General features: G+C 42.3%; 1 protein-coding gene across 4 annotated transcripts in view; it reads left to right on the forward strand.

Annotated features, from left to right (window-relative positions):
* efr3a (EFR3 homolog A (S. cerevisiae)) overlaps positions 1-26,448 on the forward strand; it is a 158,354-nt gene that overhangs the window by 111,331 nt on the left and 20,575 nt on the right. For all 4 annotated transcript variants that reach the window (XM_075482695.1, XM_075482696.1, XM_075482693.1 and 1 more), the window contains 7 exons: positions 2,442-2,520; positions 6,867-7,002; positions 14,923-15,090; positions 15,190-15,304; positions 20,795-20,846; positions 22,593-22,765; positions 22,875-22,950. In XM_075482695.1, the coding sequence (XP_075338810.1) occupies positions 2,442-2,520; positions 6,867-7,002; positions 14,923-15,090; positions 15,190-15,304; positions 20,795-20,846; positions 22,593-22,765; positions 22,875-22,950 (799 nt within the window). The remainder of the gene's footprint in view (positions 1-2,441; positions 2,521-6,866; positions 7,003-14,922; positions 15,091-15,189; positions 15,305-20,794; positions 20,847-22,592; positions 22,766-22,874; positions 22,951-26,448) is intronic.

A 26,448-nucleotide genomic window follows, 5' to 3' on the forward strand; every position in this document is an offset into this window, starting at 1 on the left:
TCAAATTGGTTCCTTCTGTACAGCAGGTGTAACGCTAATTCTGCCATAAAACATGAAGAAATCTGTTGTCTTTTGAAAAGACTTTAATTTGGGCAGAGATTCACGCTCCTTTTTTTTCAGTTTAAAACATTAAACACAGCCTTTTCTTTTCAATGGATGGACACCTATGGATGTGTGACTAGGTCTCAGCATTGAACGCATTCAGACCTGATCTAAAACAGCCCTAAAACTTCACAAAAATGTCTAAATTAGAGTAATTTGAGAGGTAAAACCTTCTGATTTCATCATAACGACTGACTTTGCCACTTTTTCATCAGTATTAGAAGGAGATCCACGCACACGTTGCATCTGGTTTTATTGGGTTAAACTTCTTATGATTAGAAGAGTTTGAATAAACAGCAGAAATGTTGAGGTACTTCTGGACCGAACTCGCAGCTTTTATAGACCCGGTGTGCATGTTGAAGGCTGTAATGTTGTGGAAGCTGCTCCGGCTGTAAGTGGGTGGGTGAATAAACCAACCTCCACCTGCCTGTGTGTGCATCTACATATAGATGAGTATATCTGAGTTTACCTTGAGGCTGCAGGTCAGCTCCCGCAGAGATGAGTAAATCTCGTCGTCCATCGTCTTTGACGCCCGTGTGATGTGTTGTTTTTTATTTATTTATTTCTTTAAACCTCTGAACTCGTGACTCTCCTCTGTGGCTTCGTCTCGCACATGTTCTGTACGTTTCCCTCCAAGATCTGCAGTGGGATGTGTTGGATTTTCTTTTGCTTTCCCTGTGTTTTCATGCCCTTTGTGTAACTGGACCTCCTCTGCATTATCTAATTATATCGGCCTATTTTTGTCTGGTAGTCCACCGGAGCATTGTTCAGTTAAACAGTGGAGCTGCATCATGACGCCTTTAAAGCATTACAAGGACTGTTTTGCTCCATTATTACACCTGAAACATTGTTTTTTTTTTAAAGATATTGGTTGAAATGAATCCAGTATGTCCTTTAGAGGCCAAAGAATCAGTCAGAATCTGTCCTCATGATTACTTCTCCGATTGGAATAAATTGATTCCGACCCACCAAACGTTTGGGGAAGGTGATGAAAACCAAGTGAAATCGTCTTCAGTCCACCACTGAATCCAACATGTCATCAACCTCTTTACCTGTTTTCCAGTCAGTGTGGCTTTCTTAACACATTATTGCTCAATAACTTCATATTTAGACGTTAACCAATAGAAGGTCTTACCCGGTTAACTTAGCTCTCACACAACTGACGGGTCTTTTTCTCATTCAGCCTCTTTGACCTGTGGTGTACCCCAAAGATCCACATCTGGCCCTCTTTAGTTTACGCTGTTAATGCTTCCTCTTGAGTTGATCTATAATCAATGCTGGTTACACCAACAGCTAGGGGTGGGCGAAAAAATCGATTCATATACATGTCGCCATTTTTTTTATGGGATGATTTTAAAAATCGATTTTTCTCCCCTTAATCAATTATATTACGTCATATCCGTGTCCCGAAAAACTTAATCAATTCATTACATTAAGCTAGCCCACATTTGTGCTGTGTGGACATTTCAATTAATTTTGTAACTGTAAACTTTAAAAAAAAAAACTCTTTTTGTCTCAGTTGAAATAAATGTCAGCTGCTGGACTGACTGACACAGACTGATGTGCATCGTTTATGGGAATGACATTCATTCCAGAAGTGTATGATTTAATTTGTTTGTTTTTTAATCAGGAAGAAAATTGCAATTACTGATTATATCGAATCACAATTATCAAGAATCGTGATACAAATTGAATCGGCACCTTAGAATCGTGACACAATCGAATCCTGACCAAAGCATATCGTCCCACCCCTGCCAACAGCTGAAACCTGACACGGTCTCTACTATAAACGTGTTAACAAATTGTGTGAGACACTCAGTGGGGTCACATGGCACTGAAAGGATCAGATAATTGGCTAAATTACAATAAGATTGAGTTATTAAGTGCATGTAGACACCTTAATCTGACAAGAAATTGGATCGGATTACTCGTGATCGGATTAAGACCCCGAGATAACTCGGTTGAAAGTCAAATTAAACGTGTTTGCAGACGGTGAAGCACGTGGTGAATTAGACTTTGTGTTCTGCGCTTGCTCAAGATTTTTCCCGGGGTCGTGACCCGGAAGTCAAAGGAGGCGATATTACAATTGTTGCTTTTGCCTCTGATCCGATTCATTCACCGCCATATATCCAAGGAGAATTACCCTTGCTCAACTCAGTCTTATTGTAATTTAGCCAATAATCCGATCCTTTCAGTGCCATGTGACCCCACTGACCTTCATGAAAACAGTTGGGTCGTTTCTCACCATAGCCAAGTTTCTGTGTTATTTTCCGTTAATGTTGCTGTGGAGTGTTTGTAGCATTAAAAAAAAAAAATGTCTCTGTTTTTCTTCTCTGCAGTCACCTGGACAATCATCACCTGTGGGACCCCAATGATTTTGCAGTTTCCTGTTTCAGAATCATCATGTACTCCATTCAGGTACAATACGCACAAAATGTGTGATACTAAATCAGATCGACCAAGTTTATTTTCTACATCGGCTCTGAGTTGCTGTATAGTCGCACGTTTGGCTCTCAGATGACCAACGGAGCAAAAATCTGAACAGACTGGCTTTGGTTTTAGTAACTTTCTTCTCTGAGCAGCTCTTTTGATTTTGTAGATATTCGTCTCTTAAAGGTTTTTTGGTAAAACTGAAGTTCGTTGTTTGACTCCATGTTTGTCTTTTTGTTCGTAAGAGAACTGAGCAGAGTAACGCTGCCTCTATGGTGTTTTGAAATTGTCATCTTGTTGTAATAAAGCTCCGGGACTTCGTTAGCTTCATAGCTTGGCTGCTCTGTTGGCCACATCTGTTCTGATTGGCCAACTCAACGAATATATTCGGGAGCACGTCGTCAGCATTTTCAGTCATTTTCTCCAAAATGGCAAACTCTCAGATCTGATGAAAAATACTGTTTTTAATGATATTTATTGGATAATTTAGTTTTGGTAACATTGATACTTATCAGACAGGTACTGAACATGTTGGTGTCATAGGTGAAGTACCTCTTTTGATGCTTTATATTAACATTTACAATAATGTGACGAGTTCGGACTTAATAAAGTATACGCATCACTTTAATCATGCAACAAGTCAGAACTGCTAATGTTACATTAATGCATAACCAGAGGGTTCATTTGACCAATGAATAATCTAACAGGTCATGTTATTAAAATGAGTTCAAACTCTGTTTAAACCCTCCTCCCCCGGTGGTTTTACCTGTGGTGACGAGCTGCCACTCTCTGTCTGATTAGACATCAGTATTCTCAATTGTTCCAATCACCACCATTTTAATGCAACTCTGTTGTGTACGGTGGTGTAGCTTCTCATTCAACTTCAAAGTAAAGTATCTTGCTAGTTGATAACAGCTGTGCGGTTTCATTAGTCATTAAAATCTCCAAAGCATACTGTAACGCAGACCATCCACCGTCACCATGCTTTAAAAGTTTGATATGATGATATGAACATGTTTAATTATATTTGAATAGAAATAGAATAGAAAAACACTTTATTCATCCCCCAATGGGGGGATTTCAAATTGGTCAAGTTGCTCAAAATAAGTTATAAATATTTACAATGATTGTATATTAACAACAATAATAACAACAACACTAATTGTAGAAGCTAAGCCAACGCTTTAAGCCACTGAGGTATTTCGACATTAAAACCTAGTTGACGCGCTTGGACCACCGATTATTTAATGCCGATAAACATTTAATCGCGCATTAACGCAGTTTTTAAAAAAATTTATTTAAAAAAAAAAATTTTTAATTAAAAAACTGAGGAACAGCTGCAGTGAGGACTGTAGCCTCTGTACATGGGGCGCCTGCTTAACCCACAACGCCACGGACCCTGTTTTATTATTTATTTTATTTTGTAAAAGTCTGCTGCTCACAGGCTTTTATTTTGTAAAAGCCTGATGCTCACAGGCTTTTATTTTGTAATAGTCTGTTGCTGTCTGCTGCGGAACCAGAAAAGAAAGTAATCGGCGGATCCACCAAACCTGGAGAAGGGTACGGAACTTTTAGTGATCAGCTGAATACCGGTTAGTTTAATGGGAAAGTCGCCAGTTAGACGTCACCTCTCCTACAGAAATGTTAATCATACAGAAGACTGGTTTCAGGGGAAACATTTACTCATTTTCACAGAAGATGATGGCCTTTTAAAAAGCAAATGTGCCTTCAGCAAAGTGTGAAATACCCTCTAACATCTGGCTGAAGGGGGCAATCTTCGTTGATTCCCTGTGTGAAATGACTGCAATAGTTGTGGCTCTTTGCCGTCTCCGGCTCTGATCAGCGGGGGATTTAATCGTGACACCAGAGTGGCTGTTTGCTGACAGCACCGCTCTCTCTGACCACAGCCCAGAAATATGCTTTAAAACGCTTGGTTACCCTTCATAGTGCCTCTCACAGACGCTCCGAAGCCGATAAGAGCAGCGACCTGCAGATAGGACTGGAGGACATGGATTCATTTCACCAGCCTGCATGACTTCTGGCAGCTCTCGCGCTCAGTCTGGCTGTGCTGGGCCGACTCCCGCTGCCTGGTGAAAAATAACATGTTTTTCTCAGAAAGGCATGCTTATCAGAGACTGTGGCCAACCCCAGCCTGGAGGATAGTATTCTGCAGGGTTGTCCCCTGAAGCAACGGTCTGTTGCAGAGCACAGAGGGGAGCCACACAGCCTCTGGCACCTGGAAAGGAATCAAACGCCTTGTTTTAACAGTATTTTACTGTAAAAAAAAAAAGAGTTTTATCTAAACCAGACATCAGTCTCTGGGCTGTGATCCTCCCGAGGATCATGCCTGGTTTGAACCAACATCAATTAGAAACTTCTATCTTTCTACTGTTGGGTTAGGGTTAGAGTCTTTTAGGCCCTTCATGCGTTTCATAGCAAAGTTTCGTCTGTTTGATCTACCCGGGGAGGTTTGCGTCTGTCTGCCGTGAGACCTCTTTGATCTAAAAGTGACGAAAAACAAACGCACCCCGTCGAACACTCTGCTGTCAGAAGGAATCAACGGTGTCGGCAGCCCTCGCAGAGATCAAAATCCGTCCCTGAAACGCACGCCGGCGACGTCCTCGGGTTGATTTCACATTCGGCAACTGCAGGAAATCATGAAATGATCTAAAAGAGCCACAGCCGACGCTCCATATTCACCTGATTTCTACTCTTAACAGGACTTGGTCTCACTTTTAATTCCTTTAAAAAAGAAGTAAGAATGAGACGGGACACATATTCAACAGATTGGTGGGAAAAACCTCCAGTTTAAAGAGGAAAAAACTCTTTATATCAATGTTTTAGAATGATTTTTGATGTTATGAAGTCTTAAAGCAATGGTTGGAGCTGAATGCAGCGGCCAGGCGAGGTTAATGGATCGATGAAATAAATAAGTCAAAGTTGCTCCGTTGCCATGGTCTGGGGCCCAGTATGAAGCAATGGGATGGAAATGAGCACCTTCCAGCGTGAGGCCTTGGTCCTCAGTCGGAAAAGCCTTGTATGGAATGTAAAATGTGGATGTTTCAAAGTATTTCGGGGATCCTGATCACATCCACATTCCCATTTCAGGTCTTTGGCTGCAAAACGATCCACTTTATCCCTTTCTGGGAGAGGCTACATCTGTAAATTGATGTTTTTACCAAAGCTCGCTAACTTTATCCCTCTTGGTCCTCCTGTTTCCTGTTCATTAGCTCTCTGTCAGAAAGGGTCCACACATGTGCCTTTCTCTAGCTTTTCCTCCTTCTTTGGTTTATATGATTCCCATAAACAGATGGATACAATACAAGTCTAAATGGAACCGTTTAGCTGAAATCAAAGAGTTAAAGAGCTGTTTGCAACGCTTTTATTTAGGTTTTTTTTTTAGGGCTGGGCAATGATTAAAATCTTTAATCTAATTAATCACATGATTTCCCTGATTAATCACGATTAATCGCATTTGTACGCAGAATCCAAAAATGAATCCAAAAGTAGCGTATAGCTTATAGCATTTAGTTTTATTTTAAATGTGCTGCCATATGAATGAAAGTGCCATAACATTTGTTGTGCAAACACACTTTTAACATCAGCATCTTTCTGTAGTTTTTATGTAGAAGCCTCGCTCCACTGTCTGTTTCCTTGAATGACTTGCTGCTATCAGTTGTGTGTTTTGCCTTTAAGTGATATTTTAGACTGGAACTACTACGCTGAGAAGACAATTCAACTTGGCAGTGTTTACAGATGACTTTGGTTCTGTCGACTCCGCCGTCTGGAAGAACTTTAAAATGAAAATGGCCGAGTAAAAGTTCCGTACCCTTCTCCATGTTTGGTGGATCCGCCGATTACTTTATTTTCCTGTTCCGCAGCAGACAGCAGCAGACTTTTACAATAAATATAAATAAATATTTATAAAATAAACAATAAAACCTGTGTTAATGCACGATGAAAATATTTATCTGCGTTAAATAATAAACAAGTTAATGCGATAATAACGAGTTAACTCGCCCAGCCCTAGTTTTTTTGGCTGTTGTTTTAATCGGAGTTCGTAGTTTCCTAAGATCATATATCAGCCTTTTAAAGTCACCATGAAACTGAATTTAAAGTTGTGAGAGTTTGCTTTTTTCCTGGAAAAATGTTGCTCATTCGTTCGATAATACAAGTTGTTGGCTCGTATTATTCAGGTCAGTAGAGCTGACCAGTCAGCCTCCTGGCCTCTGTTTTTACAGTTAGCGAGTAGCTTTTTTTTTCTCTGAAACTTTGCATCCGTTTATTTTTTGGCTCTGATTTTAATCCTCTTTGTTTTCTCTGGTTGTTTCCAGGCTCAGCACTCTCACCACGTCATCCAGCAGGTCCTGAACCACCTGGACACCAACAACAAGAACACACCGCGGGTCAGAGCCGGCATCGTCCAGGTGCTGCTGGAGACGGTGGCCATCGCCGCCAAAGGATCTGTGGGTGAGTTAAAGACACGCGCTGCTTCCCTCCATAGGAACTACTACAGTGATAACCCTTTGGTTTAATCTAAAATTATTGAGATTAATCCAAATAAAAGGGTGTTTGTTGAATATTTTAATCTCTAATTTGATGAACATTTGAACCACAAAGTACATAAGAAAAATAATGTTCCAGTGTTTATGTAAAACTAGTCGGAAACGGAAAAATACAAACACAATCATCGCCTGACTCTGATGTTACTTTATGATTTTCACACTTACAGTTTTATTAGGTGCCATGTGGAGTTTCTGACCTCCAAATGTAATTAATGAGATCCCACTGGATCACACCGTCTACGTCCACAGATGACAATAATGTGCAAAGATATTCAACAAAGTGTCAGTATCTGCTGTAAAGTCAACACGGATACATACGGAGGGGGGTCAAAGTGGTGTTGATTTAGTTTATTTCTCAGCTGCTAAGATGACTGCAAGCAAGCTTAAAAGAGTAGAAATATATTATGATACGTGGGTGCATGTTGTTCCAGCTGAGAGCTGCAAGAATAGCACATTTTAGCCTGAGAAATATGTTTGCTCAGTGTAAATGTAATAAGTTTGGGGTTGTTAAACTCAATACATTTATGTTGATTGGATATTTCACAAGTTAGTCTGTGTAGAGCTTTAATTAATCTGTAAGTTATAATCATACACTCTGTTTTCGTGTTAGAAACATTTAAAATTCAATAAATTTTTATTTATATAGCGCCAAATACAGTTAGAGTCCCAGAGCTCAAAGAAATGTTCGTAACCAGAAAAGATTCTCCTCTCTGAAACAGTAACGGGATGATGCCGACCTTTAGTTTTTACATTATAATTTTTAAGTTGTGGTGTTTTTGCTCCCAGAATGCACTGGAACATCTCTCTGCTGCTTTTTTTTTTTTTTTTTAAACTCCCACCGACAAAGTTTGCCCCTAAATTCACGAATATATCTTCACTAAAAGATCCAGTCAACACGAAGATGGTTCTCACACAATAGACCCAATAAAAACACCCAGAACACAGTTTCCATGTTGATATTTAAAGTCCGCCTACAGTTGTGGGCTCTAGCACCGCTGTCATAAAATGAATGATCATGTAGAGCCATACATACGTAAATGTAAATGTACTTTATTTATACTGCCTTTTACAGATAATCCTTACGGTGTACCAAAGTGCTTTACAGCAGGTAATAAATAAAGAGAAGAATAAGTAAAAACAAATAAAAACAATAAAAGAACAGTGAAAGCAATAAAATATAACAAAATCAAATAAGATAAAAGTGTCATCATACTACTGGGTATTAAAAGCCATCCTAAATAAGTAGGTTTTTAGCCTAGATTTGAATATATGAATGTAAAGGCCACGAAGACGCCATCAAAACCCCACAAAAATGCCAAAAGACCGTACAGCAGAACAATGTGGTGCCGGGCTGGAAAAGTCGTGAACTGCGGTACCCCAGCCCCCCGGTGTGCACAACAAAACACAATGCACTTCAAAACGAGTCACAATCGCATAGTTTTAAGGTTCACAAACTTCTCTAGTGCTGTTTTACCAATGCATTAAGCAACATGAAAGAAAGAATTGCCTTTAAAATATGTCAGAAACTGTCCGGGGGGGCTATTCGATGCCATATTTTAGTGATTTATTGAATACACGTGGAAGCGACGGCCCTCATTTCCCACCATGCCTTTGGGTGGTCCTTCAGTGGAAGCTTTGGAGTCTAAGGCCCCATCCACACGTAGCCGGGTATCTGCTAAAACGAATATATTTTTCTACGTTTGGACCTGTCATCCACATGAAAACGCATAAAAACGCACCGTAAACGCATGTTTTTAAAAACTCCGGGCAAAGTGAAGATTTTTGAAAACTCCGTTTATGCAGCTGCGTGTAGACAGAGATAACCGGAGTTTTGCGTTTTCGAACGTCACAATATGCGCCAAAATAACAAGAAATCTGCTTTAAAGTCTAAAGTGGGACCTTTGTTTACTGAAGAAGCATGGATGCCTTGAGAACTGTGGTGGTTATTATTGTGCAGGCGCTGTTTACCGCCTTGATTTTACACGCCCAAGTCGTACTCCCAGAGGAATGGCGTGACAATTTCCGCATGTCCCGGTCCTCACTCCTGTCGCTGTCGGAATTATTACGTCCTCATATCGAGGGGCAGTCCACTGTCATGTGATCACCTGTCAGTGTGCTCAAAAAAGTAGCGTGCACACTTTATTATTTAGCTGACTAGGGCAGATTGCGCAAAACAGCATTTGGGTTGTCAAGACAGGTGAAAACGCAGATGTTCGGTTACGTGTGGAAGGAGTTTTTTTCGAAAACGAGGCAATGTGGATACAGATTATTTTATAAACGGAAGGGGGGGGAAACATTCGGTTTTAAAAATACCCGGCTACGTGTGTACATAGCCTAAATCTCACCAATGAGTTGGCTCAAATGGTGCGTAGAGCTTTGCCATACTTTGATTTTTCACCTCCCTTTTTATGTCGAAGGAAGATTTTAAAACCCAGAGACATACAGTTAGCTTTTGCTTAATGTGAAGCTTTCGGTTCAGAATAATGAGCCTCTCTTATTTTAAATGTGCTATATTAAGTATTGAAGAAAATGTCAGGGTTCAGAAGTGTTAATGGAAACACCTCCCACATCACAGGGTGTCTTAATTAAGGCTTTTTATATCGGTGACTTGGAGAAGAAAACCCGTCTCTTTTTGTCTCTTTCTGACATTTTGTTAAAGTGTCAAAATTAATGAATTAATTAGCAAAGGATGAAACTCATTTTGACACGTCTCTGCGAAACGGATGAAGGGAATATCGAACTTATTCGAGGTCAGTGACGAACCTGGTGTCCTTACTGAGCACTTCTGTTGCATGTGATCCCAAATCTGAGGCTTGGTGTTCGTTATTCCATTAACTCTTTCGGTGCCATTGACGTCTATAGACGTCAATTTAAAAAAAAACGCTGACTGCCAAAGACGTCTATAGACGTCAATTGCGTTTTTTAACGGAGCGGGCTGGGGGACAATCTAGCGGAGTTTGTCACTAAATCTTAGGCTTGTAAACACTAAACAGAGAATATACCCGCAAGGTGGCAGCAGTGCCACTATGCACAAAAAAAAAGCTTGTTTTCTCCGTTTTTTTGGTCAAACAGCTGTTTTTGGTGAAACCAACCTATGTTCTACTGTCTATTACTAAAGGACTGAAAATGGTAGAAACAAACTTTTTTTCCTGGTGAAAGAAGAGAGTCTACTCTTTCGTTTGGTAATTTCGGTGTGTACATAGTCATAAGACACACTTTTCTGTGGGTCTTGGAAAATCAGTCAAAATAACTGTAAAACACTTGGCAGTATGGGTCTCTCTGAAATGAAAATGGCTGGCAGCCAATGAGTCAACACCTGAACATAAAAGCAGAGACTTACAGGTGTTCCAGCAGCTGCTGGAGTCTCTCTGACCGTGTCTTGCTCCTCTGTGGTGTTTCTATGTGCTAATTATATGATAATTAAATAAGAATAAAGGTTTGTCACCTCGAAGAAGGAAGAACGGAAACAAATACACGGAAAACAACATTAGCTGTGTTTTATTTGATTGTTAAATGAAGGTGAAAACCTCCCGCTGTGGTGAGGAAACGGATTTAAATTAACTTGTTTTTATCGTAATCATTTTTGCTTTCATCAACCTGTTTTACTGTCTCTGTCTGGGGGGGGGAACTTCCATCCCGGCAGGAATGATCCAAGAGTCCAGAAAAAGCGACGTGTTCAGCATTGAAAGTGAAAGAACAACTCCTCCCAATCTGTGGCTCGGTACAGTATGACCATGTAGTTAGACTGAACTTTAAATGCAGATGACCCCCACCCACCCCCCCACAGTGAGCTGGCATTAACAAGCACTCTGCAGAATATTTGTGTTATAGCACACACTTTATGTCCAGTTCTAATAAAGGAGAAACACTTGGAGACCAAATGAAGACATCAAAGCTCCTCGATAAGACGTTCAGCTTTTTACGTTTTTCATTAAATGAACGAGCTCCGTTAGGGCGGTTCACAGAGGAGGGTTACGGGACAGAACATCGGCTGTGAATGCTACAGAAAAAGCTTCAGTGCTGCCCAGGATCAAATGACAACAGCAGCTTAGATTAGAGCCGACATGAATGCGTCACATGGTTCATGCGGTGGATGCATCCCAACATTAACTGCTGGAGAAAACCGGGGTAAAGTCGGCTTTCGTGGTGGAGTTGCTGAAAATAATCCAAGAAGACGATAAGAAACACAAAGAATGGACATCGTGCCGGTTAAAGTCTGGGCTTTAGTCTGATTGGAGCAACACTTTACCAGGATGGTTGCCAAACACCATCTGAACTTCTTCTGACTCAGCTGGACCCAGCATTGTTTTTTTTTTTTAACAGGACGATGTGGTGTGAGGTACCTTAACCCAGCTCAGATGGTCTGAGATGAGCTAGTTTACACTTTGAAAACTCAGACGCATCGTTTGATGTCTTCAGTTGTCTTCTGCGCTGTAGAGAAAATAATCAAACTGATTATGTTTACTAGGGCTGGGCAACGATTAAACCTTTTTTAATCTAATTAATCACATGATTTCCCTGATTAATCGCATTTGTACGCAAAATCCAAAAATGAATCCAAAAGTAGCGTATAGCTTTTAGCATTTAGCTTTATTTTAAATGTGCTGCCATATGAATGAAAGTGCCATAACATTTGTTGTGCAAACACACTTTTAACATCAGCATCTTTCTGTAGTTTTTATGTAGAAGCCTCGCTCCACTGTCTGTTTCCTTGAATGACTTGCTGCTATCAGTTGTGTGTTTTGCCTTTAAGTGATATTTTAGACTGGAAATACTACGCTGAGAAGACAATTCAACTTGGCAGTGTTTACAGATGACTTTGGTTCTGTCGACTCCGCCGTCTGGAAGAACTTTAAAATGAAAATGGCCGAGTAAAAGTTCCGTACCCTTCTCCATGTTTGGTGGATCCGCCGATTACTTTCTTTTCCGGTTCCACAGGAGACAGAAACAGACTTTTACAAAATAAAAGCCTGTGAGCAACAGACTTTTACAAAATAAAAGCCTGTGAGCAACAGACTTTTACAATAATATAATAAATAATAAAACCTGCGCTAATGCGCTATAAATAATTGTGTTAACTCGATAATAACGAGTTAACTCGCCCAGCCCTAATATTTACAAATGTTTCATCGGACAGTTCAAACAAACTGATGCGAGTCTTTTCTCACGTGAGGCCCACCATGTGGCAGATACTTTCACTCAGATAAATTGATGGATTTATGGATTTAAGATGCATGTTGATGCCATCCACACTCGATGGGACTCCGTTTAAACCCAACAGTTATTATTACTGAGTCAATCCAAACACGTATAGAGTGACCAGAAACGCAGAAAAGCTGGTTTCATGCAATAACATGTTGGTTTGTTTCTTGGATCAGATTGAAAGATGTTAAATGGAGCTACAGGCTGGACTTGAATAATAAAATCCAAACAAACAACAACAACGCCTTAAAAACTGAACTTGTTTAGTCGTTTTTGAGGAACACATTTAGGTTGTTTTATTTGACTAAATTACTGAAAGGTGCATCTCTACCTGATATTCATATGAAAATGCAGAAAACCAATAATACAACTCCATGAATTGTATGTATTTTGTGTTTTTAGACTCTTTGAGACTGTGTTTCTGTGTTTCTGGTTGCTCTGTGCTGCAGTTTTAGCTACTGTTGTAAAGACGAAAGTAAATGTTAAAGGACCAGTTGTTGTTTCTGACGAGCGGATGGATTTCACAGGATGTTGCCACCCGAGTTTCACGTACAGACTGCAGGCAACATTTGTGCCCACGTGTTTTAAACTGACGGGTCCTCAGTGCTTCAGAGTTGAGGCCTCGCGGGGCCCCAGGCCGTGGTGGGGGGGGGGGGAGATGGGGGGGTGAGCCAGTCAGCACCGACTGCACGATAATCTGAGGTGTTGCTTTCTGTGACACAGTAAATTAGGACAACTGCACCGCAGTCTGTTACTGTGCACCGCCCTTTGCTGCAGTTTGTCGGGTATCTGCCTCAGGAGCCACGAAAAAGGCTTTAAATTCGTATATTTTCTTACCTGCCATGAAGCCTCAGTATTATTACTCATTTAACTTTGTTTTTTCAGCCAGCACCATTAGACCTGAAGCCAACTGTGTTGCTGCTTCTTACCAAAGCAGCTTTGAAGCAGAACTGTTTCTAGGTCCTTTTATGCCCCCTTTGTTACAGCTGACTATTGTTAAATGCAGAGATGGGGACTCAAGTCGACTCGAGTTGCTGTTTTGATGACTTGAGACTCGACTCGGACTTGGAAGTTAAAGACTCGGCGCTTGACTTGACTTGAGACACAATGACTTGAGTGTTAAGCATCTAGCATAATTTCGAACTTTGTTCGTCATTTGAAGAGCCATTCTGACCAGTAAGTGCTCGTCAAATTAGCTAATATTATCCTGTTAGCCTAGTCGGTAGTTAGCTAACGTTAGCTTGATATGATACGGGGTGGACAGGTTGGACACATTGGCCAATGATGTTTACTGACAGTTACTTATATCTTTGTGTTTTCACTTTATTAAGATCAGATTCTGCAGGTAAAACTGCAATAATAAGGTGACTTGACTTGACCTGTTACAGGACTTGACTTGACCTCCCCAAGAAAAAATGACTTGGGACTTACTTGAGACTTGCACATGTGTGACTTGGTCCCATCTCTGGTTAAATGCAACATAAAAGTACAGCAGCTTCAGTCATCGTCACATCAATAGAAGCATTACTGAACTTTCTGTGTTATAAAGACGATATCTTTGTTTCAGTTCAGTAAAACTTGATCAATCCCCAAAGGGAAATTATATTGTTTCAGTGTAAAAACTTTAATAAATGATGGGAATAAATTATAACAAAGGTGAAGAAGCCTCTGACTGAACGTACTGGGTTGTTAATCTGCAGCCACACCGGCCCTTTCAAGGATCAGTTCAAAATCCCTGGTGTAGAGGCCAGGCAGGTTTATCTGTACAGCACAATTCAACAACAAGGCGATTCAAAGATACATTAAAACAGTAGAAATGAAAAACATTATTTAAATTTTAAACAAAAAAGAAAGAAATAAGGACAATAGATAAAATCAGTAGTTAAAATGTGATTAAGTTTTGAAAGTCAGAGGCTGGGCAGCGTTGTCCACTTTGTTGATCAATCAGCTCTTGGGACGGTTCCCAGCACAGATCCAGCCTTCTTTGACAGTTTATTTGGCTTCTTTGAGTCTCTGGTTCCCCGACAGATGCTGCAAAGCAGGTTGCTCTGTCCACCACTGACTTATAGAAGATGTGCAACATCTGGGGCAGACATTGAGGGAGCTTCCTCAAGACTAAAGTCTGTTTCTGTCCCTTCTGGTAGAAACTCTGTGTTGTATTTCTTGTCCAACCTGTTGAAACACCCAGTTTTCCACCTCTTCTCCCAGTATGTAGATAGTTTTGCTTATTCCTGGTCCTCCTAAAACCCCCCACAGTCATCTTTTATCTTGTTTACGTTCAACATCGGGTGATTGTTTCCACACCACGCCACAAAGTGGTCGACCAGCTCCCTGTAACAGAAGGCAGCGAGCTCAGTCGAATAGAGCTCAGTGATGTTGTTTAACAGGATGTTTGATAAAGAGAGTTGGCAGGTTCCCTTTGACCTCTCACTCTGAAATGGAGGTTATAAGGAGAACTTTTTAAACCGTAAAGATGCTTCAGTAAAAGAAAAGGAAAGAAATGAGATTTTCTGAAGTCTTGTAAAACGAGCCAAAATGTCCTTTTGAATTGGACAGTTTTCTTTCATATTTTTTATCCATGAAATTTAAATCCACGCTAATGTGCTGGTCGGTGTGGCGGCAGGTCCCACGGTGCTGGAGGTCTTCAACACTCTGCTCAAACACCTGAGGATGAGCGTGGACTTTGAGCTGGGCGAGAGCTCGAGGAGAAACTCCAGCAGCAGCGCTTCGTCCGTCCGCGGGAAAGAGAGCGAAGAGCGGATCGTTCAGAACGCCATCATCCAGACCATCGGTACGCCAGCTTTTCTGTCTCACTGCTTGTTCTGATCAAAACCAAAGTTTGTGGTCCAGATGTTTGAGGTGTGACTCATCCCACGTGTCGTCCCTCCAGGCTTTTTCGGTGGAAACCTGCCAGATTACCAGCGAGCTGAAGTCATGATGTTCGTTATGGGCAAAGTGCCGGTGTACGGGACTCCCTGCCACACCTTGGACACCGTCAAGATTGGGTGAGTCGCACGTTCATTACCCCAGGGTTCCCACTTTGTCATAGGTTTGGCTCTGAACGTTCAGTCTGTTCTTTAAGTTTCAGTGTTCCTCACTGAGAACTGAGAGGGAACATTTGAACTATGTGTACATGTGTTACGGATCACCGCTATCTGTGAGATGCAGCTCCACACTACTGTTGCTTCTACATATCACAGACGGCGACCAGGTGGATTATGGGGTGTTTATTACAGCTCTTTTCCTGCAACATAGCATGTAGCACCGCAGTGATGTGGGAAAGTTGGCGTCAGTCTTGGGACAATCAACAACACCACAGTAAAGTCCTCTTTCCTCTGTGTGTCTAATAAACATCAGTGAAATACAGAAACCCATCCTAATGAGATCATATAGAGCAGTGATATTCACTATTTATTTCACAAAGAGCCACATTGGCAGCAAAATTAATGGAAGAACCACTTTTACGACAACATACTAAAGTCCCCTTTTGCAAATATGCATTTCTACATATAAAACATCCCACAGAAAAAGAACCAACACAGCCGATACATGTTCAATTCAGACCACATTTACCTTAATACTGGGCTGAGCAGAAGCTGGCGTGCATGTGCTCGACTTTCTTCATGTTGTATTTGTAGTTTGTTGTTGTAATCATAGTGAGACATTCAGGATGAGCATGGTTTCTGTGCTGGTTTCTGTGCTGGTTTCTGTTTCTGGGCTGGTTTCTGTGCTGGTTTCTGTGCTGGTTTTTGTGCTGGTTTCTGTGCTGGTTTTTGTGCTGGTTTCTGTTTCTGTGCTGGTTTCTGGGCTGGTTTCTGGGCTGGTTTCTGTGCTGGTTTCTGTGCTGGTTTCTGTGCTGGTTTCTGTTTCTGTGCTGGTTTCTGTGCTGGTTTCTGTGCTGGTTTTTGTGCTGGTTTCTGTTTCTGTGCTGGTTTCTGGGCTGGTTTCTGGGCTGGTTTCTGTGCTGGTTTCTGTGCTGGTTTCTGTGCTGGTTTCTGTGCTGGTTTCTGTTTCTGGGCTGGTTTCTGTGCTGGTTTCTGGGCTGGTTTCTGTGCTGGTTTCTGGGCTGGTTTCTGGGCTGGTTTCTGTGCTGGTTTCTGTGCTGGTTTTTGTGCTGGTTTCTGTGCTGGTTTCTGTGCTGGTTTCTGTGCTGGTTTCTGTGCTGGTTTCTGTGCTGGTTTCTGTGCTGGTTTTTGTGCTGGTTTTTGCCCTTTTTTAAGTAAAAACCGATCCATTGTGCCTGCATCTCGCGCTGGCTAAAGAAGCTAGCTGCTCTGCGGTCAGTGTGACGGTGGTTTAAGCGGGCTGCGTTGCCAGGTTTAACAGTGTGCCCCCTTTAGGAAACACCATTAAGCCTTAATTAATACTTAATATAAATACTTAATACTACAAAAACGCAAACTTAATAAAATTACTTAATACTGTGCAGTATTCGCTGTGTTATTTGAAAAAATGTATTGTTATTGTTACCATATTGTTATAAGCTACTATGCGAGTGCGAGCCGCTAATTAGAGCTTTAGGAGCCTCCTGTGGCTCGCGAGCCGCGCAATGATTATCTCTGGTATAGTGCATTTGTTACTCCATAAATCCTAAATTAATAATCCCCTCAATCTTAATGTAACATGAAATATCTTTTAGGAACACATCAAATTCAAGATTAGATTAACAAATGTGAGCTATTTCTCTGGAAAAATAAAAAGGATGCTCACATAGGCTGAAATACAAAATAAAACGTCATAAAAACTTACACTAATAGTACACAAAGTTTTACCTGCAACACAGCATATAGCAGCGCAGTGGTGTGGGAAAGTTAGCGCCACAGTCTCGGGACAATCAACAACACCTAACACGAGGGAAAACATTTAAGCTAGTTTAGCAATATTAACAACTCTGTAAACATACTTTTATGGTCTAATAACTCACAGTAAGCGCTCAGAACAGTTGGCAAAGGTCACAGTGAGTACATGACACAGTAAATTATAAAGAATAAACATCTGAAACGTAAAATAAAATAATTAATTATCCCAGACCGTCTTACCACATTAAGGTCCTCTTTTCTCTGTGCAGTACCCAAACCAACCACTACGCCAATAGATTGCGGTGTTGCACCTTTAACAAATCTACTCTGTTACACACGGGTTGACTGAAGGGTGCTAATGCTCAAATGGTTGGACGGATGGATGCATAAACCATCGCCTCCGCTGTTGTCGGATTGCTTTGACTCGTCAGTTAGTCGATTGAAGCTTGATGAATTCACCCTGGTGAAAAGTTTTATTTCCCCATTACTGCTTCATTTATCCGACAGGCTGATTACCTGTTGGGTCTGATTGATGGTGAGCAGGTCTTAACTGAGTCAGGAGACCTGTGGGTAACCACTTAAAGCTTTCTAATGACTGTCAGACCAGGAATGGAGCGGGAGTAAAGCTACAGTGTGTGGGAGTCGGACGGAAAACAAAAAAAAGAAGCCCAGAGCTGTTCATGAGACGCTGTTGTTGCTCTGTGTTTTGGATGGAAAACAACAATGTTTTTGGTTCCTACGGCGAGTGAAAGACCCACTGCATGTTTCGCTCAGATTAAAAAGGGAACAAAGTTTATTTTTTATATGATTTATTGGCTGTGTTCGAAACCACATACTACATATTTCCATTCTTCATACTCATCGATCAGACAGTATGCAGAGCGTTTACCCACAATGCATTTGGCTCCTGCCCGAGCCGAAATCAGCCGGCCTGAAGCTGATTTCCCTTAAGCTCTAAACTCTGTAAACTTTAGCAACATTTGAAACATTTTCAGGTGAGAAAGTAGTCGTTTAGATCCCCAACGTGTTGAAAACCTGACAAAATACCGGCTGTTTACAATTTTGTTCCCACGAATTCGGCGCTACTAAAGCTAGCCGCAGTGAGCAACGCACTTCCTGTTATTTTCACAAAATAAAATACCCGTTGCCTTTTATCATAGGGAAAGCCATTACCATACAATTGGTGCTTTTGTTTTGAAAACAGGAAGTGAACCTACCCTCGTTGTAGCTAGCTTGAAACTGCCGTTTTGACAGGAAATGACGATCGGCGACGTCACGTTACGTTGCATCTTGGGTAGTTTGAGTATGAGTAGTAACCTCATGATGCATACCCAACATTTCGGCGAATCTAGTATGCATCCGGGAACTTCTCGCTTACTCAAACTCGCATACTAACTCAAAAAGGTAGTATGAGTAGTAGTAGAAGTATGCGGTTTCGAACACAGCCTGTTTTGTGTGATTTCATCTGGATATGAAGCAAAATAACACAAAGACATGAAACACTGCTTCCCTCCTACAAAAGGTTCTGATTGGCTGTCCTCAGTGGCCGTTCGTCCTTTATTACAATCAATAAAACATACAATGACTTCAGCAAACACTTTAATTTATCTTTAGCGTGTATTGCCATCCATCCATTATCTTCCTCTTATCCGAAGTTGGGTCACATAGATCTGCTCAAAAAACCTCCAAAGGGAGTCGAGCAGGAGGCATCCTAACCAGACGAACCACCTCAGTTGATGGTGGAGCTCCTCCCCCCCCGTCTCTTAAGGCCCCGCCCCCCTCATTTCAGCCGCTTAGGTCCACGACCTCATTCTTTGGGTCTCTACCCGGATCTGTGCCCACAGGTGAGGGTTGGAGCAAAGATGGAGCAGCAGACTGAAAGCTTCGCCTTCGGACTCGGCTCCCTCTTCACCACGACGGACCGGATTAGCGCCCTCATTAAGATCCTGAGACACCTGAACTCCTCCGTCTGCACTGTGTTGTCAGAAGCCGGCTAAAAGTCACAGTGACACATTTAAATGGGTGATATGACAGCAAACAACCACGGATACACCAAAAGAAAACCTTTAACGTGTAACACTGGAGTGTGTGGACGTGAAACACACCAACATGCTGCATCTTAATCTGTCCTCACTTCACCTCCCAGATGCCCCGTGGTGCTTTCAGCTCCTGGGTCACAGAGTCTGAGGGGGGGGCAAAAATAAGACAATCCCTCAGGCATCAGGAGTACAGCAACAGATAATCCCAAATCAAATGAACACCGTCTTCCTCTTTATCCTCCGCCTCCTCTTCACACTCTCGTTTCCTTTTTGGTTTATTGCCGAAGGAGAGATGTGACTCTGCGGCGTGTCGGTGTTCCTGAGTTCAGCAGGTAAACACGGTAAACACACGGTAAAAACACGGCTAACTGCAGACACCTGTTTAACCTGCAGGTGTACATTCATTTAAGCTAAAGAAGGCTTTGTAGCAGCGAATTTTGCACATTCACAGACCGTTCGATGCCTTAAAGGGATAGTTCGCCTCTTTTGACATGAAGCTGTATGACATCCCATATCAGAAACATCATTTCTGAACATCTTCTTCCCCCCTGCTGCGTCCTGTGAGCAGAGTTCCAGCTGAGTTTTGGTGTTGATGAAGGTAGTCCGGCTAGTTGGCTGGAGTTTAAAAAATAAAGCGTTTTGCTTCTCAAAACAATATGTGTTCAACAGAGTAATACATTTACATCACAAAATGGTTCTCCAGGAAAACGTCAGACCTCACAATCACTTGGTGCTATTTTCTCTCCCTTCGTATCACTGCCTGCTGCCGCCTGCCGACAGCCGCACCTGTTACGGTGTCTGCACTTCGATCTGCACTTCGGTCTGCACAGCAGGCAGTGATACGAAGGGAGAGAAAATAGGGCCAAGCGATTGTGAGGTCTGACTTTTTCCTGGAGAACGATTTTGTGATGCAAATGTATTAAGGCTGATTTATGTTCGCCTACGGAGACGCTCTCCGTCTCTTGCGTGCGTCAGCCAACATTCCTCTCTATCTATCCGCCGAGGCGACCGAGACTCGCAGAGACAGCAAGGGTTGTGATTGGTCGGCTAACGACATCATTTCCTGAATCACTTTCCCGGTTTAGCTCCTTCCTCTCAGAACAACAATGCCGCCATTTCTGAAACAGTTTACTGTGTGCCGGTCAACATTTCGACATCAACAAGCTCCAACTCCAACAACAGTCTTTCTCTGTCGGTCGCCACTGGGGGCAGAAACAGGTGATCGTTCTCATGAGAGAAAGAAAAAGAAAAAACATTCTTTGGATATGAATTAAAAAACTACTGGATCCACTGGATTGGCTGCACAGAGATGGAAATGAAGCATCCCACTCATGGAAAAGCTCCTGCATTACATTACATCGTGGTATCAGACCCATCTGTTCTTTTTAAATCTTTTTTCATGCAGCCGCACACTAACGAAACATAGTTATGATGATTATATTGTATTCATGCTCTGAAACTGTACCTGTCAGCCGGTTCCATCAGGTTTCCTCTATCCACTGTGGTCAAACATTAGTTTTCTAACTGCATGGCGACCAGGATCATTGTTCCCCCGTCATTAAAGAAAAAGATGAGCTCAGATCGGCTCAGATTTTCCCTTTTGGAAATGAAAGATGTTGTAGCCTCTCTGACTTTGACTGTTTTGTGTGTGACGCAGGCATCAGGGTACGAAGCGGATCCAGACCATGCTGCTCAGCTCCCTCATCATGGTGAGTCCTTCTCTTTAGCCTCTAATTTCATCACTTGTGGAGCTGCTGACACTGAAAGTGTTTGTTTTTACAGCTGATACAGAATCCGAATTCCTCGATGAAATCGAAGCCTTCTTTTAAATAGGTTTGAATGCGACAAAAATCAGTTTTTCTTCCGGAAAGGTTTGCAGCTTTACCTCATAACAACAGAGAGATTCGTATTTCAATGTAGGAAAAACTGAAATGGAGTTGGAGTTCTAACAAAATGTCGCTTTATGTAAAAGTAGAAACACGAGTAAATAAAGCCTGAACTGAAGCTTTCCAACATTATCCTCTTGGTAAGAGGAGGCGATGCTTTTAAAATGTCAGTTTTACGGAGATAAAACATCCCGCCTTTCCGACAACTCCTTTTATAGCCTTTTTTTTTGTTTTTACCCAAAACATTTTGCACTAATGGTATGCATTAGTATGTCAAACGCCCTATCGTGCAGATTTCATGCATAAACACATGAAAAAAGAAATGTTGAGGCATGCGTAAAACACCAATTCTGACCACTTCATGCTGTTTGGTTGCTTTTTTTAAGTTCCGTTTCTTTTGGATTTTTGTGCATATTATGGAGCCGTTTTGGTCCATGTTAGTAAGCCTTTCTTTTCTGGATTAAATTTTCTAAAGTTGCATTTAGTTGTTTTTTTTGTTGTTCTTGTTTTTAATGTATTTTAGGATGAACTGCCTATTTTTAGTGATTTCTCAATACTGTAGAAGTGGCCACAGAGCAACTGTTCGGCCTGAGGCAGATAAAATGTAATGCCCCCTCCCCGCCCCCCCTCTAATTTGTTTCTGCAGCCGGGTCTGCCCACCCACACCCAAAATGTCCACTCATCAATAACGTTTAACATTTAGGTATTAACCAGTTTTTTACTGGAAAGTTTAACAGTGAAAGTACAACTTGTTATTACGTCTTTTAGTCGGTGACATCATGTGAAGCTGTAATCATCCGAAGTGTCTGTGAAGTCATTTCCTCCTTCATCATCCCGTAAGAGGCTCATTACTGAGATAAGGGGGCACAGGTGGCCCCGACACCCCCACAGTGATGCACGGGCACACACACCTGCACTCTCTGAAAGCCTTCGCAACGCACGCTCTCTTCTTTTCCCGCTGCCGCCTGTCCCCGTCTCCCCTCGGCTCGCCCCCACCTGCTTCTCCGAGCAGCTGGAGGGAGGGTGAAAGGTTAGAGTATTAATAACGGCGTGCAGCTGCAGACGGGGCTGAGCGGCTGTGGCGGGGGGGGCGGGGCCAGTCAGAGTGGGCTTTGAGAGTGGTGGCGTGCACACTGCGGTGACGGGGCAAAGCCCAGATGGTCGTGGATTGCTCGTCGGGGTGAAGGTCAAAGCTGATTCACTGGCTGCTGTGATCTCTTCATCTCTGAGGCGTGAACACAACTGGAGGCATTAAACATGAAATACTGGCGGGGGGGGGGGGGGGGGGGGCAGGGCACAGGAAAAATACTGGAAATTAATCATAAAGGTGTCAGTTTTATCACATTACGCCTGGAATCGCCGCCTAAACTCACTGCATCTGCTTTAAACTCGCAGGATGTGAGTCGTGTCGTAGCCACTTAGGACAGAAAAGGTCAACATCTGGACGGTTTCAGCTGCCTGTTGAACGCAACCTTTCCGCCGGGCTGAGGTGTTTCTCAGCAGCGTCTCCCCCGGCTTGTTAATTGCTTTAAGCTCTCACCTCTTCTTCACCCCTCTCCTCTTCCTCAGGTGACCTCGGGCTTCAAGTCTAAGTCCATGGCCGCCGCGCTGCCTCCCTCCTTCATGGACCCGCTCTTCTCCATCTCGCTGATGGAGGACAGCGAGCTGAGGCAGCTGGTGCTGGAGATCCTGCACAACATCCTCGATCGCCACGACAACCGCGCCAAGCTACGAGGGATCAGGTGCGGAACCCGATCCGTAGTCCGCAGCTCGTTTTTGGGTGTTTGCAGCAGCAGCTTTAACGTCTCTATAAGTGGTTTCAGTCGAGGTTTTGTGTCTCTTTTGTTTCAGAATCATTCCTAATGTTGCTGCTCTCAAGATTAAAAGAGAGAAGATTTCCAAACAAGACGTAGCGTTCATGAAGAAGGTAAAACATCTGAGTTACTACCCTGCAGGGGTCACTACTCTTCTCTAACAAACACCTTAACTAACAGATGTAGGTCCTTAATACTTTGAATTAAAGCTGCCGACACAGAACTGTAGTTAAATTATAATGAGAACTTTCTCTTTTTCAGCACCTTCTGTTCCATCCTGTAACATAGGCTCCAATCAGTAAACGGCACCTTGAACAGACACTTTTGGTCAAAATAAACCAGCTTTTTGCTTAATTCTTTTTTTTTTTTTAAACATATTTTAGGGCTGGGCGAGTTAACTCGTTATTATCGAGTTAACTTGTTAATTATTTAACAGTGATAAATATTTTATCGCGCATTAACGCAGGTTTTATTTTTGTAAAAGTCTGAATGCATCACATTCACACAGTTACAGCAAACACCACGAAGCATGGAGTAATAAAATAAAGATAAACTAGCAGGTAACGTCACCGCTACAGGTGCTCCTCGGTCTCTGTGTGAAGCTAACGGAGCTAACCGGTGCTACTTCCTGTTTTACTTGTTTCAACATAAAAGCACATATTTCAAAATAAATTGAAAAAAAACTCCTGCATTTACAGCCAAGTTGAATTGTCTTCTCAGCGTAGTAGTTCCAGTCTAAAATATCACTTAAAGGCAAAACACACAACTGATAGCAGCAAGTCATTCAAGGAAACAGACAGTGGAGCGAGGCTTCTACATAAAAACTACAGAAAGATGCTGATGTTAAAAGTGTGTTTGCACAACAAATGTTATGGCACTTTCATTCATATGGCAGCACATTTAGAATAAAGCTAAATGCTAAAAGCTATACACTACTTTTGGATTTATTTTTGGATTTTGCGTACAAATGCGATTAATCGTGATTAATCAGGGAAATCATGTGATTAATTAGATTAAACATTTTAATCGTTGCCCAGCCCTACTAAAGAGACAAAGATATACACACTTAAACTAGATTAGGGTCAGCAGCCGTGCTTTTATGTTGAAAACAGGAAGTAGCGCCGGTTAGCTCCGTTAGCTTCACACAGAGACCGAGGAGCGGTGATGTTAGCTGCTAGTTTATCTTTATTTTATTACTCCATGCTTCGTGGTGTTTGCTGTAACTGTGTGAATGTGATGCATTCAGACTTTTACAAAAATAAAACCTGCGTTAATACCCGATAAAATATTTATCGGCGTTAAATAATTCAAATCAAATCAAATGTATTTATATAGCACATTTCATGTACAGAACAATTCAAAGTGCTTTACATAAAATAAAAGCATTGCAGCAGGGAGTGTAAGAAGAATTAAAAATACATAAAAGAATATAAAGAGAAACAAATAAAATGATTTAAATGAATTTAAAAACAAGCAACAGTCCAGATAAGTTAAAAGATATCGTGCAGATTTCATGCATAGACACATGAGAACAGAAATGTTTTTAACCTGGATTTAAAAATGTCTCCATTTGGTGAAAGTTTAATTAACAAGTTAACGCGATAATAATGAGTTAACTCGCCTAGCCTCTTTAGTGTTGGACGCGTCAGTTAGCCTGTTGTGAACGTGGGCTAATCACTGGAAGTCATTCAAACAGCACCAGACAGAATATGGCGTCTGAAGAGGATTTGTTAAAGTTTGGTTGCATTTGGAGCTCATTTCTCCATCCTAATGGTTTCCCCGTCAAACATCCTATCAGCACAGGAGACGGATTCCGGCCTGAAAGGAAAGCGCTGACATCAGTGGAAGTGCCGCCGCCTTTGGGCGCCGTCAGAGATTCATTTAAGAAGATCTCTGAGTTTATCGACCCTGACAGCAAGCAGCCCGGTCACCGTCGGCACATGACATTTCCAGGCTGAGACTCACAGTTGGAGTTGTTCACATGTGAATCACACCTGAGCGGCCGCCTTTAGCCACACGTCAGACACCTGGAAGAGCAACCGCGGGGTCGGATGATCCGCCGGCATCACGCCACAGAGCCTTCACCACAGAGGAAGAAGCCGCCGCCTCTTATCTGCTGCCAGGGGCCATTAATGGAATCTAATTGTAATTCATTAGTGGCGAATAGAAGTCACTGGCCTTCGCTTTCCATTAACCTCCGTGTCAAGCCTGTGAATGCAGGAGCCAGGCTCCGGGAGCGGGCCCATTTATTTATTTCATTGAGTCTATCTGCAGCACAGGTCCAGACACGGTGGGTTATTTTTAGACTGATTCAGAGTTAATTGGATTAAACTTTTCATTCAGCGGCGCAGAAGCTTCCTCGTTCCCTTTTTCCCGTTTACAGCGAGCTGTGAAATGTTATTTTAAATCGCCTTTTTGATTCAGCAGATTATTTCCTCAAGTAAAGCAGAAACTCGTTTAAAGGGAGACAAAGTCCTCGGATGCCTGGTGGTGTCGGACCAGAAGTCCGAAACTAAGAGATGTCAAGTTTTAGCATCGCGGGACACGAACAAATGAACAAACATTTGGCTTGTTTATCTGAAATAAATATTTAAATGATTATCATCACACTTCAGTTGGTTGGTTCTGTATCGGAGCCTGATATGTGCTATCCTCAGAGCCTCCATTGTTGTCCAACAGCTATTAAAAAGGCATTAGTGAGCCCGGCAGATGTACCGCTTCATTAGCATCAACACATACGCTGCAGTTTGTTTGGATTTGGCTTCACTTCCCCTCCGTCTCTCTGCCACCAACGCACCAGTTTTTCCCAGTTCTTTAGGGAACACAGACGCCTCCGGTGTGAGGTCATTTTAAGGATCAATAATAGCATACAAATATGGATAAAAGTTAAGACAACACTGACCAAAACGGCCACAGTTCATTAGAACTGACAGACCCTGAACACACCGGTGTCCCTGCTCAGAGTTCTTCCGTCTTTCCAAGCTTGGCGTCATCATCACCTCCTGAGGCGGCCGCTCGTGGATCCGTCCGGTTCAACGGTAAAAGATGGAAAGCTCGCAGGGATGCAAACGCAGCTGCATTCTGGAAGTATAAAGGCGGAATTATGGTCGACGCCTCGCTCACGGCGGTGGCGGCCCGTGACGCCAAAATGGCGTTTCAGTCCTGGCGCTCGCCTTGAAAAGACGGCGCAGCGTGTTGTCGTGCACCAGTCGATTTTTGGAACTTGGCTGCGCCGAGAACGACAAACCGGATGGACCAATCAGAGGCCAGGCTCAGTCAGGAGGTGCGTTTGTACAGGCAGCTGTACGAAACTGCAGTGAAACAGCACAGGGAGCACGTAAACTCCCAAAACTGGTGGACAGAGATTGGCAGAACTTTGGGGAAAGAGGGAGAGTTCTGTAAGAATGTGTGGAAGAAGCTACGGGACAGATACCTGAAGGCAAAGAAGAGGGCAGAGACTCCAAGTGGTGATGCCGGGGGCTTCAGACCTTCACCTCTATTAACTGAATTAAAAAATTTAAATTATCCAGATACTGCAGCAGCATCATTGATGACAGTGTTGCTGCTCTTCATTGTTTTCTTCTCCACTTTCGTGGTTGTAGAGTAGCGGT

The sequence above is a fragment of the Odontesthes bonariensis genome, chromosome 14 (genome assembly GCF_027942865.1).
Source record: "Odontesthes bonariensis isolate fOdoBon6 chromosome 14, fOdoBon6.hap1, whole genome shotgun sequence".
Lineage (NCBI taxonomy): Eukaryota > Metazoa > Chordata > Actinopteri > Atheriniformes > Atherinopsidae > Odontesthes > Odontesthes bonariensis.